General features: G+C 42.1%; 1 protein-coding gene across 2 annotated transcripts; it reads right to left on the bottom strand.

The window, feature by feature from the left end:
• Positions 1 to 1178: 1178 nt before the first annotated feature.
• On the bottom strand, positions 1179 to 19677 carry LOC136424478 (deleted in malignant brain tumors 1 protein-like). 2 transcript variants are annotated; one of them, XM_066413086.1, is made up of 9 exons: positions 19026 to 19677; positions 10991 to 11005; positions 8553 to 8680; positions 6814 to 7009; positions 5519 to 5821; positions 4894 to 5217; positions 4144 to 4248; positions 2159 to 2255; positions 1179 to 1610 (listed from the first exon to the last, which is right to left on the bottom strand). In XM_066413086.1, exons 1-9 carry the CDS (start codon positions 19087 to 19089, stop codon positions 1319 to 1321), a joined length of 1524 nt encoding a protein of 507 aa, XP_066269183.1. In that variant the 5' UTR covers positions 19090 to 19677; the 3' UTR covers positions 1179 to 1318. The 2 variants fall into 2 exon arrangements, with proteins under 2 accessions (XP_066269183.1, XP_066269184.1); XM_066413087.1 differs by lacking the exon at positions 10991 to 11005 and having other exon boundaries at positions 19026 to 19676.
• Between the last annotated feature and the right edge of the window lie 1267 nt (positions 19678 to 20944).

Below are 20944 nucleotides of genomic sequence, written 5' to 3'. Positions count from 1 at the left end.
TTTGTGCGTGTACGCGCGTGTGTGCATGCAGTGACTTCGTGTGAACAAAAGGAAACATAAGCTGAGATCTTCAACATTTTATTCATTTCAAAATTTTACAGGATTGTAGTAGATATCATCAAGTCGTTGGTACTCAGCCGTAAATATGATATTATTTACAGGATAATCTATTAAAAACGCTAGAAATAGAACGTGGCAAAAAATCACCTAAAACCGCTACATTTAAATTTAAAGTGTTTAAAAGCTCTCTTTTACGTTTTACATCAAGGGAATATTTGCATCATTTTACAGTAATATCTAGATTACAATTACACAGGTGATTCTTCTTTGTGTACAATAAACATTGATATATTGAGAAAAGAAATGCCGGATAGGCGAATATTTACAGCAGTTTAACCTACAATATTTTATGTGCGCACAAATAAAAGTATCAACAGTTTCATGCCTAATCATCTAAAATTCATGAAATATAGACCTAAGCTCTATGTGAAGAAAATGCTTGTCGTATTTTGTTTTTCTCCTTTTCTTTCTTTAAAGATCGAACATTTGGTCCCAGGTATGTTAAAATAACAGTTTGATACTGCCAACAATAGTAAAACAGCAAAAAAATTACAAATGTCTGCGCTCTTAAAAATCGGGTTGATGTTACTTGTTTCTGTATTAAAATTGTGACTCAATACCTGTCAATCTATTAACCAAATACAAAATCATGTCATAATTGACACTATGACATATCACTTCCATATTACTAATTAAATGCTACTAACTATGGGCAATTCTAAGCTTCTCGCTTGGTCCCAAGAGTTTACATATCATCCATTTCAAACATATAGTGTGGTTCAAATGACATGAAACTCTGTAACTAGTTCCCATGATATACATCTCTGCTTCCTTTTCTTCTCATTTTTAGTCTCTAGAAACAACTGCAGTAATCAATCGAGAATTCTGCCTGGGAACAGCAACATACACTTACCTGTAGCAAACCTGCCTTTTAGGAAGTTTCGCGAAACTCTCGCGTTGTGTATACGACGCAGGCATCACGTGAATGTTGAGCTATGCTTAGCCTCGAAGACAGCGATCTGGAACAGCTTTGCAGTCCTATTCAAGTACCCCCCCCCCCCCCCCCCCCTCCCATTTGTCCCTGATGGGGTACCACGATGATCGAGGTTCATGTACATGGCCTGATATGGGCATGTTACTGATCAAGATTTTGGTTATCTCTTTATTCGATAGTATGTCGCTCTTATTGAAATCTTTGCTTTTCAACAACTCCCTAAAAGTCTGGAGATCGAGGGTAAACGGTAGGGTAGTGACGTCATCACGGCATCTCGTGCGCTGGCGGCGGTGGCGGCCAGCTTTCCCGCAGGCCCTGCAAGAAATCCAGGCTGCTCTCATACTCGTTTCCGCCAGGCGGCGTTCCTGAACCGTCGTCGCTGCTCGGCGACTCGTAGAACGCGTTGGGGGAAGGCGTCGGGATCTCGTACACGTTTTCTGTCGAATGCGCGAAGGGGCGAGTGCGCGTGCGCGCTTCTAGACCCAGGGCGGTGTTCTTGTTCTCAAAGACGACATCTGGCATCTCGACAACTTGTTGCCTGTTGTTCTGTTGTTTCCTATTTACAAATATGAGAAATAACAAACGTACAGATATGAAATATAGACCTGGATGGAATTCAAAACACTGTGCACGTATTCCTAGCACGTCACCAGAACGTAAGCGATTAAGGTCGTGTTCGCGTATTAAGGTTAATATCTCGCAGATAGCTTCATTTAGCTGTGTCCAAAGACATATTTTATCCAACGGCTGTTACCTCGAAGCAACGTTGACCAAGGAGAACGAAAGAAACTCGGCAGTTATAATAGGTTTAAATAGCAGGCTAACTGCCGTATATGCATTACGTTCTGGCGACGTGCTTGTACTCCTAGGATCCTATGGCTTCAATATCACTTGTCCGCCATGTTGGATAACTAACCAGTTACCTAGAAGTTTTCACGTAACGGTCACGTGAAAAACACGTGCATACAAGCGCACGTCGAATATCCCATGACTCAACGTCAAATTTCTTTAAGGTTCAAACAGCTAGTACGGCGTATGTGACGTCATTTGCAACCTTACAGAAAAACAGCAGCAACAACAACAATAACAACAACATTGACACACCTTTTGGTGAGAACGATGGCCAGCAGCATTACACAGAGCACAAGGACGGCCACGCCTGCGCCGACTGCTATCCCTATGATCAGCACCCAGTTCGTGTCTGTAGTGAAACACCGAAAAAGACTATGTTATGATCTATTAATGATAGTCATATTCTTTTTGTACCCGTTAACTGTACTTGTTATTTTGTTTTGTTGTGACCTGTACTTAGCCAAGTGTGGCAGAAATGTGAATTAACGGTCGTCATTCATTCATTTATAACTTCATCCGGTTGGAGGGCTATTAGGACAGCATCCTTGCACGACAGTGCCCAATGCGACATGAATCAGGTGAGAGAGAACGATGCTTTCTCTTGAGTGAAAAGTACCGTGGCCGACAGGTACAAAAAGCGACACGCCGACTTTTGCTGCACGACGCGCGTTGTAACTGTCAGCCACACTAGAAAAGAGTCTGAAAACACTTGATATTTAAGTTTTTCTGACTCTTTTTCTATCAAACAACAAAGGTTTTGAAATTAATGTACACTTTATAGAAGATATGGGCTATCTTTAGATACATGTACAGAATCAGACGACATTTTGTTTCGTACGATGACGCACTGAAAACAGTACACATGTTATGGCGTTGTCACATTCATCGAGTGTATGCGACAGGGCTCTAGCCAGCCTGAAATTTTATCCCGTAAGCCCAAATTTTCGGTATAAACCTAACATGTCGAGCGCCGAAGGCGCGAGGCGTCGCGCCGTAGGCGCGACAATTCTAGGGGGGTCCGGGGGTATTCCCCCCCGGGAAAATTTGAAATGTAGACCCTCTGAAACGCTATCTCCAGCATTTTGAGGGGAAAGTTTTGCTGGTAGATAAAGCTTTAATAATGCCATCTCTTTTAGTGAAAACCTTCGTTGTATACAATCGGCAAATAAATTGAATTTAGCACCACAAAACTTTCTCATATATTTGACAATTATACACGTGAATTTTGTCGGCAGAAATAAACCATTTTCAACACCGGTCCCGTTTGCGCCCTGTACTAAATATAGTAGGAAATGAGACACCCTACTTTGGACAGAACGCCCTAAAGACGTTCAATATTTTCCTTCCATGTTTTCCATGGTCGATTTCTCCGGTAACTTCCACTTGATTTGATCAAAATTCGTCGATTCAAGCCTTCAAACAGCCCCATCGTCGCACCAAATATCAATTTCTGATAAAACCTCGCGGATTCGCGCTAAAGCTAACATCTCGTGAACCGCGAGACTTGTATGTCATTGGTCCATTTTCCGTGACGCGGCGTGAACGAACGCTGTTATTGGCTACGTAGCTAGACAATATCTGATTCTGAGGTCTCAAACTCTCAACACCAGTTTTCGCGGGAAGAAAGTGTGCGTGTAACTCGGCGTAAACTTTAACAATATTTCCACAAAATACGGAAACTGGCTGGTTACTACCGGAGTATTTTTTGTGTGGCTATAACTGGCGGTGAATCGGGGAAAACAGCAGAAAAAAACGCCAGCCCGATGCGACCGGCCAGTGGGGCACTGGTAGTGGGGAGGGGGGCGTACGAGGGTGATTTTCTCTCGGCCCAAGAACCACTGGCAACCTCCGCGCCTTCGCTTCAAACTTCCGCTTCTTTTCTGGAGATCTTTGCAAAAGTTCAAGCCCTGTCTATATCATTTCTCCCGATTTTTGTCCGTCAAGGTTTACGGATTGGTTTTAATTTTTTTCCGTAACCAGCAGCAAAGTCCCGTAAATTTACGGCAAAACTGGCGCTGGCTAGAGCCCTGGTATGCGATATGTTTTGAATATCGTCAGTGAGGCTTTGACAGAATTGACCCTCAATACTTATCTCCGACAACCCCTTTTCCTTGCGAAACAGCCTGATCATTGTTCGAGTCCGACGCATCTACGACTACCCCAAGATTGTCGTAGACCAGGCGTGCGACGGCTGACTGTGACAGGGTTTAAACAATAACGACAAAACAATAACGTACGGAAGTCCTGGTGGCTGTGTGGCTCTATGAGAAGATTGTCCTTCGGTGGCCAGCACGCCTCCCGCCAATCAGCAGACTCGTTATAAACAGTGGTCCGGTTAAGGGCTGTGTGTGATAAACATTTATAACAGCTCAACAAATAAGGATACAGATTATGTAACTTTTGACAACATTTGCATAATTTTCTATGAGTAGATCGTCCTTCGGTGGCGCCATGCCCAGCACGCTTCCGGCCAATCCACAGACTCGTTATAAACAGTGGTCCGTTAAGAGCTGCGTGTTATTAACATTTAAAATGGCTCAACAAAGAGAACACGACACAGATTATGTTAATATTGAAATCATCTTCTTAATTAACGAGGAAACTCTGCAATAGCTATATGTGAAACACATGTGACTGATTTGGAAAGAGGAAATAATGATTTTATACAAATCATGGAAATAAGAGACTTCTTCGCATACGTCAAATGAGCAAAGGCTGCAAAGATTCATTGGTAAATGATAAAGATGTAAGTTATGTAGAATTGAGCATTTTAGATCATTTTTCGTGTATATTAGGTGATTTCCATAGTTGCTAATGACATGCTAATGGGACAAATTAAAATTCAAAATGTGGACATATCTAAGTTTCTTTAATGAAAAATGCAAATAGACATTTAGCAGAATCATCCCCCCTTTTATACAGGTACACCCCCCCTCCCTTCCCGCGCCCACAGACCTGTTCTGAAAAGTGCATGGCTTTCAACTGACCTTGATACGTCATGACGAAACCACGCCCAGTCTTACTGGACGCAGACCGGAAGGAGATATGTAACATTTCAGCACAAGTAACCCCTACTTCCGGTATGACGTCACCCGTGAAGGTGGTCCTGAATCCAGCCGCTGGATCCTCCATCGCGATGACGTCACCATCCGACAGCTGGAGCATCGTGAAGTCCAGATCGATCACGTGATTTTCGGGTACCGTGATTGTCCACGTGCACGTCACGTGTTTGGTGTAGTTGCCGGGGAAACCAGGTGAGTAAATGAAGGCGTCTGTCTCTGTCAAGTTCCCGCCACACGCCCCCATAGTAGCTGGAAACATAGTATGCAAATGATATGCAAATGTAAATATAGTATGCAAATCATATGAAAATATCAATTAAGTATGCAAATCGTATGCAAATGTGGAACAATGGCCGGTCAATTTGTGGGTACGAAAAGTATGATATGGAAGGCAACAAAACACACAAGACGTAAAATAAAAATTGCTCCTGAAAATTATTTGAGCATATCCCTTGATATACATTCTTATATTTCGTTCCCGCAAACTGACACCGGTCGGGCCTCGGCTTATAAATGTGACTCGAGCATTGCGGACAAAAGCGCCCCCTACCGTCGTATAGCGTGAGCCTGTTGCTATTTTCCAGGTAGCCACTCCCGCAGATCTGGTCCGGGTCCCCCGCGCACTGGTCCTGGCACTCACGGTCCTTCCTTCGGTTCCCCAGCCGGGCAAAATGCTCGTCCTGCCCGCAGAAACACTCCGTCCCACGCTGAGTCCCGGCGTACTTGTACCCGAGGCCTCGGCAATGTTCGGTACACATCTGGATCGTCATCGCGAATGTTCGGAGGTACTCGTGATAGAAGACTCGGTCGTCGGGGAGAAGGAAGTCTCGGTAGCAGCCGAGATATCCGGGTACTGAGGTAGAGCATGAAAATTTGTTTAATAATGATAAAAGTCTTTATTGCATGTTCCTGCCCAGATGGGCTAAATGCACAGATGACCATGTACCACACATGGTCTATAAGAGGCAAAATACATAAAAAGAATGCATACAATTCTACATTCTAATACAGTGAACTAAAAATTAGACAAACGGTGGACTATTGCTAAACTGATATTGATCATCTAATACATGTTATAGTTTCTTCTCTCTTTTTTAAACATTTTGAAACATGACTACATACTTTGTCCATTGTGTGCTCATTCGTACATGACATAAGGTAAATGAAAGTGTCCTGCTTTGATATTTTTGTACATTTCTTGTCTAGTTCTATTGCAATACAATTGCTAATGAAATGTAATATGACTATTTATATAGTATATAGAATACAAACATTTATTGTCAGGTATCGGCTAGGATGAACAATAGATACCTGCAATAGATATCTACATTATATCAATGTAAAATATTCTTTTTTCCATCGGAAGAGCAAGGGCATCTAGATCGGCAAAAGATATAGTAAAGACATGGGTGCGTTATGCACGCATTTCGACAGGTGGCGCCTCTACACTGTCATAAGATCCGCATCGATCTAAACAAGGGGAAAGTTTCCAGTTAAGTTCAGCAAACTTGATCCTCATGATCAGAGAGCAGATTGTATGTGACACTGATATAACAAGCTTACAAAAGTAGTATCTGTGTTTCAGACACAGACGCCAGTTCCACTTTAGATACACATCAAGATATACAAACTTGGCACAAAAAGTTTGGAAACCTAAATTTGGTCCATCATATTACCGTTGATCATTGGAAATCTTGTGAAATTTCCTTTCCAATTATGGTATATGGTACATTGAAATTGATGAAGAAACAGCGGAAATATAATCGGCCAAATTTAAATTTCCAAACTTTTTTTGCCAAGTATATATGCGGCTAAATACACGTTACATCTTATTCGTGAACCTACCATGACAAATGACCCCTGCGTCCTGGCTGTGCTCGCAGAAGTTGGTTTCCCAGCCGCCGTGCGCGCACTCCCCCAGGTTGGCCTCGGACCCGTCACACCGGAGCTCGCTCAGCCAGATCCTCCCCGCCCCGTGAGGGAACCGCCCGCCGCCGTGAGCCCACATGGCCCCCGGGAAACCCAGCTGCCGACACGCCACCTTGTGGGGGGAGAAAATGGGTTCGTCATGGTCAATGTGTAGACTAAACGGTACCGATGTAAAACCTTCGGGGACAGCCTAGGGACAGCCATAGATAAATCTACGGTAGGTCTACTGTCAACAAGAAACGTCATTTCAGTATAAACTAGAGTTCCACGACCTCATACCTTCGCCAAATGATTTTAACCTTTATGACTGACTTATTAGGAGTGTTTCTCATAAATAATAAATCATACTAGTGTTCACCCAAATAACAGAAGTTGTCCAAAGAAGGTTATGCTAACATTTAACATCAATTATGCAAATGAGGTCCTTATTAGCATAATTTGATTCAACGATGTTGTCATTCACATAACTTCCAAATGCCACAAGTATGAAATTGCCGTCATTTACCAGTATGGTATGATAGTTGTATCTCATTAATTGTGCAAATTAGGCCCACATTCACATATTTTCTATTTATCAACATTACCCTCTTTCTCAGTTACAAATATTACATATTTAAATAGTCATATCATGGATTACAGCAAGTTTTTAAAATTGCCTTATTAATTATGCAAATTAGAATCTGTTTTGCATAATTGCCGTCTAATCGAACAAAGCTTCACATAAGCTACCTACATACCAAAAATCATGACCATCCATCAAGCCCATCTTGAGTTATAGTATTTCGCATTGATTATGCAAATGAGGTCTTCATTTGCATAGTTGATATCTATCAATATTTCTCTCTTCCTCAGTTACATATGTCACATGTTTGAGAGTCCTATCATAGAATTTGGCTGATTTATAAACTTTCCTCATTAATTATGCAAATTAGATATTGATCGGAATAACAAGTATCTAATCATGTAAATCATCACTCAAGCTATCCACTTACCAAAAAGCATGACCATTCATCAAGCCCTTCTTGAGTTATTCCCTTTCACAGTCTGAAGCAAAACCTGCCCCTGCAGTTCCAGAAAAAGCTGCCAGGGGACCCAAATCTATACCACTTACTCTCTGTCCAAACAGCTACCTACCACTCAAAAATCAGTTCCATAGCATGTCCAGAACACGAGATATCCAAAAAGGAAGTTCCGCTGCAGTACCGTAACAAGCCGCTAGGGGGCCCAAAATCTAATCAATTTCAGGTTTCATCAAGATTTACCCACCTACCAAATATCAAGACGATCCATCCAGGCCTTCTCCAGTTATTCTGCTTCTTTACATACACACACACACACACACACACACACAAACGCTACCCTCTGCATAACCTTCTCAGCGAAGGTAACTATAGCTACCTCCTTGTGTAGACTAGATCTGCGGTAGACCTGGGGGGACAATTGTTAAACATGCTCGACTTCAATCAACTTTCATTCCTTCGAGACTCGAGTAATCATGGTCAAGTTTATCCTCGAAGTTGTGCCATTCAAACAAAGAGGAGCCTAGAAAACACTCTCAAAACAAGCCTGCCCTCATTTTCATGCGTGCCGTTTTCCTCCAAATCTACGGTAAGCTATTGAGGACACTTGCCCTTGTACTTTAACCCTTGACCTACCTCTGCGTCCTTGATTCCCCACCTATCGTCGCAGACCGTGCCCCACTGCCGCCCTATGATGTCCTTGTCCCTCACCTCCAAACGACCTTCAAACGGGTTCTGTCCATCTACGAGTCTCAGCTCCAACACTGGGAAGAAAACCGTTAAAATAGCGGATTTAAATTATGAATGAAGATTATATGGAATATTAGCAATACCGTTTGCTTTAGAAACTGAAACGGCGCAAAATCAAATGCAATGCATGTAAAAGGAATGTTGATTTTTTTTATCAACAGCTGAAACTACTACGTACGGGGGTAGCGTAGTCTGTTGTTTAGCTACACGCCTGTAGGAGGCGCTTTTTTTCTACGCAAACCGCCTTTTCTGACTAGAAAGCAAAATAGCAGTACTCAAAACTTGCTACACGATAAATTGCAATCGGCCGACCAATCAGTGACTGGAAGAGAGGAAGTTCCCCTTGATAGAGCCCCAAGTCGTTGCCATGACGACAGAGCCGGTAAATTGTGCGAATCGGACAATTAAATTGTGCGAATCGGACAATAACAACAAACAATGGTGGGCCATGTTTTGTCAACAAGCGTTGTCATGATAGAGTTTACATGCATTGAAGACAAGCCGGGGCCACTTCGCTTCGGTCCTTGAGCCCACTAAGTCGGCCTTTCTTCGCGTTACATCAACCGTATCTAAGCTAGTCTTGCAGGCGATAGGCGGTAGTCAATCCGCTTTAAAGACAGGAGGGTTTCTTGGATGGTGGCCGTCTTCCATGGTCGCTGTAACTAGACTATCAACTTACAATAGCCTGTATTTTAGCGTCTTCTTCAAAGTCTGACTTGCAGGTCTGATTTAGGACAATTTACACAGCGTCTTGGACAAAGTTACGACAATATTACGATTATCTAATTAAGGCTTTTGCAGAAAATAGAAAGAAAGGAGACAATTCTTTCTTGAGAAAAAAAGGAAGGTGCGGGAAAGTATGTATTCCAAACAGTCGAGGCATATTGAATGTAATACCGACTTTAGAAGATATTGTCAACGTGAATACTTTGAACACCAAGGTATGTGAAATGATAATGCGAGTATTGGTAAGGAAACCTCTCAAAGCATTATTGCCGTACCGTATTATGTTTATCTTGAAATAACACATTCAGTTGACTGTTAAAAGCCGCTTTCAGGACCTTCCCACGACTTTGTTCCCGACCACTCCCCAAACAACTTGGCGCCGGGTTGGGTTGGGACTAGTTTATATTCCACCCTACCATAGCTTCAATTCGCTACCTCGGTCGCATCCAAGCGGAGTACGTATACGACTTTCCCGACTTTGATTTTTCAAAACTGATAGCAGACGACTTTTAAAGACCACTAGGCAACCTCGTCGACCAACTCCCAACCACAGATGACCTTGCTTACGGAGAAGGACGGGAGTAGCCTCTACCAGGCTCCACGCGATCGCTGGGAAAATAGTAGAAATCGGCCAGATAGAGTGAATAGTATGCCAGGGGTAGTCCGCTATACAGTGTAGCTTCATTGGCGCGCATGTCATACTATTCACTCTATTTGGCCGATTTCTACTATTTTCCCAGCGATCGCGCGGAGCCTGGTATATAAAAAGGCTAGGATGGGAGCCCATAGTCACCTATGTGTGACAGGCGCTTAAATCACATGCTAGGCAAGTGATTTACCCATTCATAGGCGTCTTTTTGTCTGAGCTGACACGGTTTGATATATGGACTATGTGTTACTTTCAGCGATCGTGTTGAGTAACAGAACAACAATGTAGTCGGGTGACCGAGCTAGGGGCCCGTGACGTCCAGACAGTCTGAAATGCGGGTACGACCTAGAAACCCATTTAAACCCGCGGGGTACGACCTAGACATTGCCGACCATATGGCCTCCCAATCTTTTCCAGCTAGACCGTGGTTGGGAGTTAGTCGTGAACAAGGTCGTCTGTGGTTGGGAGTTGACCGACGAGGTTGTATACTAACTAGTCTTTAAAAATCGTCTACGCCAGCCGACTATCAACTTCAAAAATCAAAATCGGGAAGTCCTATTCTGCTTGGATGCAAACAGAGGAGCTAGAATAGCATGGATTCCAGGTTACTCCCCACGTTAGTTGGGTAGTTGCCGGGAGCAAAGTCGTGGGGAAGGTCCTGAATGTGTGAAAGGGGCTAAAACATAATAAAGTTACATATGAAGCAGTCATCTTCAACTCCGGTAGCTTCGCTACAGCTTGCGTTTTCACCCAAGCACAACGGGTCACATCTGCTTTTCTCGATAAGTGTGCTGGGTTCTTTCACATGCAGAATATCTCGCGCCTGAAGCTACCCCATGCATGGGAACGCCATCTTACCGTCCCCATCCGAAGTGACACATGCAACCCTAACCAGTCATGCCATGCGGGGCTTGGACCTCTGCCCTCTTGAACCTAGAAATTCACTTACCTCTGAACCTGAAGTCTGGCAAAGTAGCAAGGAGTAGTACAGACAAACAGTGAGTTGGTTAGTATAACATTAGGTACGTACACACAGAAATCATTCGAGTTCACAAAACACTAGTGTGATCAATACACGCTTTGTTCGTTCAGCTGTTATCTATTCAATTCATTCATTTCTAATTGTCCTTCTCTTCCTCTCTGTCATTGCCTCTCTCTCCCTTTCTTTCTCTCTCCCCCACTCTTCTTCTATCTTCCTCTCCCCATTTTCTTTTACCCTCTCTCCTTCTCTCTAGCCCTCTCTCTCAGTCCCTCAGCCTCTCCCTCTCTCTTTGATGCTTTCCCTTCCCCTCTCTCTGGTTCTCTCTTTCTCTCTGTCTCTGTATCTCTCTACCCCCCTCTCTCTCTCTCTCACTTTCTCTCTCTCTTTCTCTCTCTCTCCACTCTCACAGCGTCCAACAACAATCCGTATGTGATAGACCAGATGGCCGGGGAGTTCCGACAGCATGTGACAAAGGCCCGAAGTGGGGGGCGACCTGACGTGACCCAGGAAACGACTGAAATGTCAGTTTCTTGTGCCGCTGTCACCGACAATAATGGGGACGTCGTTAGAGATTTATGTCGTTAGTAGAAGGGCGAGGGAACGGCCATATGTGGACGGGGAGCGACAAGGTGACAATGGCGTATGAAGTGGACACTTTGTATTGTTTGTAAAGCATGTTTTGAAGTATAAAATCTATTTCAGGAAACAAAATTCTAAAAGCTTCATTCCGCAATGGCTACGTTGAAGGTATGAAACAGACGAAACGAAACTGTAGTACAATGATGTACTTGGAAACGAATAGATATGGTTTGATTTTAACAGTTAATTTTAAACCAGAGAAAAGTTGAAGGAGAAAAAAATGAAATTGTCGGTCGCATATGTCTAACGATAAGTTCACGGCAGCAAATTGAAGCTGACATTCGTTGGAAATTCGTGGGTGTGTCGTGCGAAAAAAACGATGCCTTATATCATTGTCAACAGTCAGTTCTGTCAAAGCATTGTTGCATTTTCTTAACTACACGTAAGGGTCTGGTCACACCCATCATACGATAAGTTCACGACAGCAATTTGAAGCTGACATTCGTGAGACAGTCGTTGATTTGTTGTATATCCTCCTTGACGGTAACTTCTGTCATAGTCTTGTTTATGATTCTGCTACACACGAAAGAATCGTTTGATGAATTAGTCTGTACACCAAAACCTTAGTCTCTTTCAAACTAACTACGCCGGCTAAAGGGAAAATAATTGTCACGAGAGTTTGGCCACCAGTGGGTTTCATTTGCAGACGTAGGGGGAAATGTTAACTTTCCCTTGGACTGACTCTCCTAGCCAAGTAGTCCCCTTTCGCTGAATTCTACGATCCGTATCCCCGTAGGAAGGCCTGGTGCAGGCTAACAAAATCTTTCCAACGAAGGGAAGGCCAGTAGCCAGTTCGGAGGGGGAAACGTTTACCTTTCACTGGACCGTCAGTGACTCCCCTTGCCAATTGTTCCCTATTTTGCCGCGAATTCTACGATCCATACCCCCGTAGGAAGGCCTGATGGAGGCTAACAAAATCTTCCCAACTAAGGAAAAGCCAGAACATGTCTAGTTAACAGACCGTTTGACCTCATGTTTATACTTTCCCGTGTTTCGGGATGTTTTACTGTCGCTACCATGGTCTTCTGGGGCTTACCCCCACCAAGCTGCATCAACAATGGTAAAGCTTTTATTTTCCCTTAGCGTACACGGATTGATGACTTCCAAAAGTGTAGCGGGTGGGGTTAGTCCTTTAACATGTTCTGTATCTGCATCTGTATAGCCGGTATAACCGCCCTTCGGCGTAACAGACCAGTTTCGCAGGCACGTCTAGCCAGAAATGACCGGGAATCGAACCCATGATCTCGAGTCCTCTAGTCACTCTCTAATTCGATATCAATGAAACGACCCTGGCCGTTGTTCCTTTGCGCTCGTGTGCATTTTTGGCGAGCGCCCAAAGCCAAGGCCAGGCCAGAAAGAGCAATTACTTGTACCGTGGCCCAAATCTGGAGAAGGTCAGTGTTGTTAAACAACACCGTGTCTATAGGGAGAATGTTACCAAGGCCATGACGGGATGTAGGTATGGGAGAGAAACGTTTAATGGAGAAAGTAGAAAACTGAAAGTGATCTCGAACCAGTTTAGCTCCCCGATGAGCTAATCTTCCACTGGTCGTGACAGAGAAGACAGACAATATGTACAATACTCGATGTAGTGAGAGGAACTCAAGAACAAAATGCGAGGAAAAGGGGAGATGGTTGAAGAAGCAAAAATATACAGGGTGAATTGAATTTAGAAAAGAAGATAACATTGAATCAGGATATATTAAGCGGAGACAGAAAAAAAGAATATAAGAAAAGAAACTTGAAGAGAATATAGTATTTAACGAAATCAGATGAAAAGAGAAAGGGAAGGAAAGAAAGAAGGAAGTAAATAAAAAGGACGGAAGCAGATAAAAAGAAACAAAGAAAAAGAAAGACAGAAAGAAAGAAAGAAAGACAGAAAGAGAGAGAAAGAGAGAAAGGAAGAAAGAAAAAAAAGACAGACATAGCAAAGAAAAAAGGAGAGAGATTTTTCAAAGAGAAAGAATAATTTTCGCGATTCTCGAACCAATAATGTAGGGACGACATATGCTACCAGTGCTACAACAGCTTGACAAAACCATACACCGCTTTAGAGACAAAAAGAGTCCATACAATATTCATGTAAATCTTGTCGAAAATAACTCATGCATTGATTTGTAACGGAAATATAAACTCTCAGGGTCTCGCCAGTGTCCGGTTTGCGGATGGGATAGTCTCGAACTTCCAGACGACTCAGGGTATTTTTTAGACAGAAAACATTGTCTTGCGCAGATTTAGATCGAGATTAAGAGCAGATCATACTCCCTAAGCCGTTCTTAGTAAGCCACCTGCACCGATTGGGATTAGTCTTTGTGTTTAACTGAATCTTAACTTTTTTTTAGATCCTGATGATTGAGGTAGATATTCATTGTTGAAGATAATGCAAAAATATTAGACATTGACTATCAAAAAAGGTATGAAACATATATAATTTTCAGTATTTGTATTAGTTTTGTTATCTCTTTAAGCTATTCTACATGCATATTTTTGTTATGAAGTGGTTACATTTTTCTAAAAATTGATCAGGGTACACGACAAATAAAAGAAAGAAATTCAACCAATGGAGCCCATGTTTCGAACCAATAGGATACAGCTGTAGCTATAGGTGTTCACAGCTGTAATATGTTTATCATTGCTACTTGTTCCGAAAATGTATTACGTATTCAGAGAATAATCAAAAACATTACTTCTCTGCAAAGATGGAAGATTCTCCGCTTAAGTATTCGGAGGGTCTTTGGTATTAGTGTTGATTTGTGACCAATAAACATGATAATTTTGTTATTCTCCTTGAATGCATCGATCGGGACGACTCAAGGATGAATCATTTGTGTCAAGCGTCGCTAACGATCATTTATGACTTTTGGACTGGATAATATCCAAGCAGATGTGCGTTGTTCTTTATCTGTACGTTACTATCTTCGCTAAGAAGATTATGTTTTCTGTGCTGTTTGTAAGTGTGCCTGTGTGTGTGTGCGCGCGCGTGTTTGTGTGTGTGTGTGTGTGCGCGCGCGCGTGTGTTTGTGTGTGTGTGTGTGTGTGTGTGTGTGCGCGCGCGCGTGTGTTTGTGTGTGTGTGTGTGTGTGCGCGCGCGCGTGTGTTTGTGTGTGTGTGTGTGTGTGCGCGCGCGCGTGTGTTTGTGTGTGTGTGTCAGTTTAATTTGTGGACATCATAACTCAAGAAGATGTGTATGGATCCTTAATTATAATATTTGGTAGGTGGTAGTCAGGGGTCGGGAAAACGAAGGCCGGGTTCGATAACGGGACTCCTAGCGGCTTTGTAAGGTACCTCAGCGAAACTTCTGGTTTTGATATCCCGTGTCCTGGAGATGCTATGCTAGTCATTTTGATCTAAGTATACTTTTTTCTCTTTCTGGTAGTTTGAAGCATTAGAACAATCACATATGCTAGGGAGGTTGACAAAGTAACAATATCAACAAAATTAGACGGATATTTTCCCGGTAATCAGAGGCCTTGAGATGATTATATCGTCTAAACATATTTGATGACCTGGACTGAAACAATTTGATTGAATTATTGTCTGCGACAGACAGATTTTACGACCTCGGATGTGGCCGTAAAACGTCAGATAACATGACGTCATGAGGGGAATCCCCATGGAGAGGGCGACGGTTTCAATGTCACCCTAAAGTGAAAACGGCTGTTGAAACTTTAAGTATTTAGGTCAAGAGAAGACACCGTTTTCTTTACATACATGTATTTTGGAATCGGAAAAAAATGTTTCCGCCTTATATGTTGTTGAAAAAAATGCAGAAAATATGTTCTAGCATAATTTTCAAATTCCTCTAAAATGTTCAAAAGGTAAATAATTTGTCAAAATAGGATTGCCGTTTCAGGTATAAAGGTGAAACCATGACCTATGACCTTGATTGAATGACAAGGTTGTGTGCTACCGTGCTCGAGGACTCTACCATCAATTGTCGTGTACACAAGAAAGGCTTTAAAACATTAACTGTTCTTTTGTTCGGTGCACAGGGACGATTGGTTTGAAAATTGATAAAATAAAAAGATTAAGGGATATGTTATGTTCCAGAACCAATTATATTCATGAAATTGAGAAAGATCCCCCCCCCCCCGGTTTTAAAGTTCAGCATTATTTCTTTAAAGTCGAATATTGAATGGTACGGCACAAACAGATTTTTTTGTTACTTGGTGTTTGTTTTTCCGTATATGGTTCGGTTAGAATAAAACACATCAACCATCTTGACCAATCATTATCTTTTAGAGGGGGACGAACATTTTAAGCAACAGCCGCTCTTCCAACAACTAAGCAGAAAAACAATGCCATCTCTCCTCCCCACGTCTGCTTGGAGATGGCTCCTGCCGTCCGGTGAGAATAAACAGATGAGTCCGTGGCTGAGGTGAATGGTTTTTGTCAGGTTTAATTGCTTTAACCGCCCGACCATGACCGAAGCGCTCTCCGCGATTTATCTAAATGAGAAGCAAATGGTGTTTTCCGTTTTAGTCAGAGTTTAACCTCGAGGGTTGAGAAGGTGTGCCAACAACAGTCCCAAGTGTCCTTTTAGCCATATCTTTTAATGTCCCTGTCTCTCGGACACTTTAAGACACGAATGTCGTACTATTTCTTTGTCGTAAGATTGTTGTTGTTTTCGTACGATTTTTTGTTGTCGTACGATGTTGTTTTTTGCCGCACGATTTTTTTTTTTTGTAGTGCGATTTTTTGTCGTACAACTTTTTGTTGTAAAATGACTTTTTTGTCGTACTTTTTTTTGGTCGAACATTTTTTGTGGCTTTTTCGTCGTATGATTTTTTTGTTGTGCGATCTTTTTTGTCGTGCAATTTTTTTTTCGTACGATTTTCCGCGATGCCGTGACAGAACGAACGTCAGCTGACAAGAAACTACGGTAATATTTGCCGTCGGAAGAATGTTGGATTTTACAGTACGACATGTCCACAAGTGTCCTACAAATCATTTCCTGTCGGGAACCTGTCGTATATGTATACGACGTGTGTGGCAGGCTTCGGGAACGGGTACGGTGCGTTTTCTATCTATATTTCTTATCTTTATAAATCCGATCGTTTATTAGTAATTGAATGACACTATTGAACGTATCAATGGAATTTCTAGACTGGCTTTGAGAGTTTATATACTTTCTGGACAACATAACTTTGAAAACATTATCATTAACTCAGCAGTCCTATACTGTAGGCCACTGAAACTTATCTTTAGTAGATCCTCTCACTACCAAATCTGCTTCACAAAAGAGAATCTGGAGGCTTATATTATATAAACCTCGTCAAATCTAGGATAGTTGTAGACATTCTAATTATGAATCACCAAAGTGTACAGTTTTAGTCATATGCAAAAATAAAACATACACAGTTTCAAAACGTCTCGACGGCGGCTTGATACCTAAGGGCATTCGTCGTGTGATCGTTGTACGACTGGAAACTGAGAGTATTCTTGGGATAGTCGTGCATGTGTCGTACAAAATACTTCTGTCTCAGTACCGAAAAGGTTTTCTTAGATTTTAGATCGATGTCGGCAGTCGGTAATCTCCAAGCAGATCTCCACGGTGCCAAAATCGTACAAGCTAGCCAGGGAAGCTCCAGTCAGCCAGGGAAGTTGTCAGGCACCGTCGGATTGAAAAAAAAAAGATTCTTTCTGCCAGTTGGATACGGTCTTTGCAACCGTTGGGTCTGCTTGGAGACTAGGCAGTTGGTTTTGTGACAGCCTGCTCGGAAATCAAAATCGCACGACTACCCAACAACAATATACCGAACGACTTGTCGCACCGAGGCTTTACATATCTAATCCCTACTATGTACAGTATCTAATGAATAGGCTCCTTCTGTATTTTATGGTAACGAATTCCATTCTACAATAGAAATAGACTGCGCAAGGAGCAAATTAAGTACTTAATGCTACCGTGAATTCCACTCTACAATAGAAATAGATTGCCCAAAGAGCAAATTAAGCTTGAAGATTGACGTGTAACATCATGTTAACTATCTCTAGCCAGACTAATACTACAATGACAAACAGCTACCTGTCTCCTACCCCGCCAGTAGTTCGACATTTGGCGCCCCCTGAGTCTTAAAAATCAGTTACAACAATTTCCATCAAGTTCAAATTGAATTACAGCCAACGGATAATCTTTCAGGTCGATGGCTTACAATCTAGGGCGCTGTTTTTTGCCGAGACCTTTTTGCTCTGTGTGTAAAGGATGATAAAAACATATTTTGTTTGTGTGAGGTCAGGGCTTAGCTTGTTAGTGGGGGCGACTCTGAGGGATTTCAGACGATAGGTTAGGAAAGGATGGTCTCCATGGTAACGGTTGCCCTTGGTAACCATTCCTATTAATCAGTCGGGTTAAACTTATCACATGGAACAAAACAACAGATTTTTTTTCGTCCCAGGAAGAAAAGCGTGTATCCTATGATATTCTATATCCTAGAAAGGTATATCAGACTTCTTTACATTAAAAAAAAAGAATTTGTCATTAAAGAATTTTAACACTACTGTTTGTTTTGAAGGAAGTCACCAATGTTTTAGTGAATAAAATCGATCTAAGATGTTTGACTATCATTCTACGAATTCTAGCGTCTCTATTCAGAATAAAGTTCTACTTTTACGCTAGTAAACCACACGCATTCACACAAACTTCTGTAATAGTTTGAAGCCCCTTTGTTTAATTTTTCTTGTCATCTGAAAATATTTCATCGTGTTAAGTATGACATGTAAAGTCAATCACTCACCATACAACTCACATATCCATGCGTTTTGAATCTAAGGGTCACACTATGTGACCAAAACGACTCTTTAAGCCTGAACAGATACCCTGTATATCATCTGCACACATCTAAAAGCCTCTAGGATATAGGTATAACATATCTCAATTCCCGATGGGAATTTCTCGCACGATCTGTTACCGATATTCGCAGTAGGCTCGGCGGCCCTGGAGAGCTTTGCAACCGAAGCCTGAATAATCTCACCACGGATGCTTAGAATTTCCAACATGTGTTACTTTGTTGGAACAATGTTTATGCCATCCATAGTAAGAAAGGTGACATTTTGAAATATGAATTTTATGGTTTCGTGTCATAGTTTTTTTCTTGACAAAATACCAGGTGGTCACAGTACACGGGATGTAGTTTTTAAGCCACCGGAAAGACCCAGCTTTTAGACTTAGTTTGGAATTTCTCGCCAGGTTGGCAAGTTCAAATATACGTATACCATGCTGCCCTTCACCGCTATTAGAGCGTCTAGGCTTCCGGTGACTTAACAGACCGCCTAAAAACCACATATAAAGAACCTTAGTAAGTGGAGTAACCTACTAATGCTTAACAACTAGAGGAAAACGCTGCAAACTTTACAAACGTACCTCCTTCGCATGTTCTCAGCAGTAGGAGAGCGTAGAAGGACCAGCACAGTGCCTGGATCGCCATTTCAGGAAACAATTTGTCACGGACTCTGAAAGAAAGTCGCTGGCCTTTTCTTCTGCGTAGCACGCCAGTGGAGGGTCGCCTTGTTGTTTGTAACAGAGACCGTCGACGAAAGTGATTTCTCTTCTTGCCCCGTAGTGATCCCTTAGAGCATGTGGTTTGAATCAGTTTCTGTGGGCGATGCTCCAAAGATACGCAGCTGATACGCTACTGTCCTTGATAAGATGTTTTCTACTCCTAGATCTCGAGACAAGTGGTTCTCGGGAATGGAACCCGTGTCCAAGCGGTAAAGAATCTCTTTCCCCACCGTTGGTGGCAGCGTAATGACCGGGCTACTCTGTCACACAACTCCCTTTATAAATGATTCGGGTGGAAATTTGAATCGGGGGGTGTGCGGTCTTGCGTGGAACGACGGGATGACAACTCTCTTTACATCAGGAAGCTACGCGTGACTTATGGGGGCTTAGCTGAGGTAAAAGCCGCTATGGGGTCTCCTCTTCATCAGACAGCGTCGAGATTTTATCGGACGACACATGCATAATCTTTAGCCTGATGACAACTCACTCGGGTCTCTGTGTTGTTTGTTTCCTGACATACCGTTTTCAGACGATACGAAACAAAGAAAGCACTTAGCGATCGTTTTGCTGCCGTCACGGTCGCTTGCTAACGCAAAGTCTTTGCAAGTTCCGGAACGAATGAATCGCTAGATTAGCGTGGGCTTAGGCACGATCACGAGCTGAGGAAATTAAGAGAAGGAAAAAATCTTAAGCATCAGGAAATTCTATATTACTGACCGGCAATTTTTTTAGGAACTCCAATTTGACCCTAATGCCGCTAAATTGGATTTTAACAACATCGGCTTCGTTTGGGGAGGAATCGTACAATGCAATTTGGTACCCCAGGGAAGCAATAGAGATAGTAGAAAACAAATCGTATATTTGCTTTTTAGAAGATTGCATGGACTTGCCTTAGCTTAAATATATTTCAAGCGTCAGAAATTGACGTTGATAGAGATTATAACATAAAAAGGGGCACATTTCTGTTGTAATATGATGCCCATGTCATTTCGTTTCGGCTTTAGTTCGATTCCAGGGGATCTCAGTTCTAATCTTTCTGAATCATTTATACAGACGATAAAGTCTAATGGGCTCGTTTCCACCAAATCGTCTGCAGTGATTTGATTTGTTTCAAATACCGCATTAGGTCGGGGCAGGAAATATGCAAGATTCGTGCACATGGGACTTTACCTCCGTGAGGTTAGAAATGTGTCAAAATGGGGGAGGGGGGCAGGAACTTTTGTGGCACTGTGATGAGACCTTCATAATGATGAATTCAATAAAGTCTTTCACGAAAATGTGGGAGTTAATTCATATCCTACCCCTTCTTTGTCATTATTGTATCATCCCCAAGGGACGTTTCACTAGAGGAGTTTTATTAGTGGGGTTTTAAACAATTTTATCTTTGTTTAAAGGACCGTTACCGTCTTGAATAGCGTTGGAGGTTTAAAACAAGATGGCGGTTAAACTTAATCTTTAGTCAATGATAACTGTAATTCCCGAGATCTAAAAGCTAAGTAACTGATAGAAAAGACACGAACTAGATCAAATCCTTTTCTGAAACTACAGTATTCCATCCCGAGCGGTGTCAGTAATAAGAACAACAACAAACAAAAACAAGCTAACAAATAAACAAAGATGAAAGATCATAGAATCGTAGCCGATCAAAAATGTCGTAAAATGACTAAATTTGACAATTCGAGTGAACTCCTAGGTCAGGATTTGTCTAAAATCAATATACGAAATAAAACTTTCTTTAAAACGCTACATTTGACGTTTTTAAAACAACAAGTTGTTAAGAA

This window comes from Branchiostoma lanceolatum, chromosome 18, assembly GCF_035083965.1.
Source record: "Branchiostoma lanceolatum isolate klBraLanc5 chromosome 18, klBraLanc5.hap2, whole genome shotgun sequence".
Classification (NCBI taxonomy): Eukaryota; Metazoa; Chordata; class Leptocardii; order Amphioxiformes; family Branchiostomatidae; genus Branchiostoma; species Branchiostoma lanceolatum.
The sequence above is the reverse complement of the archived record's forward strand: the minus strand, read 5'-3'. Positions and strand labels throughout refer to the sequence as shown.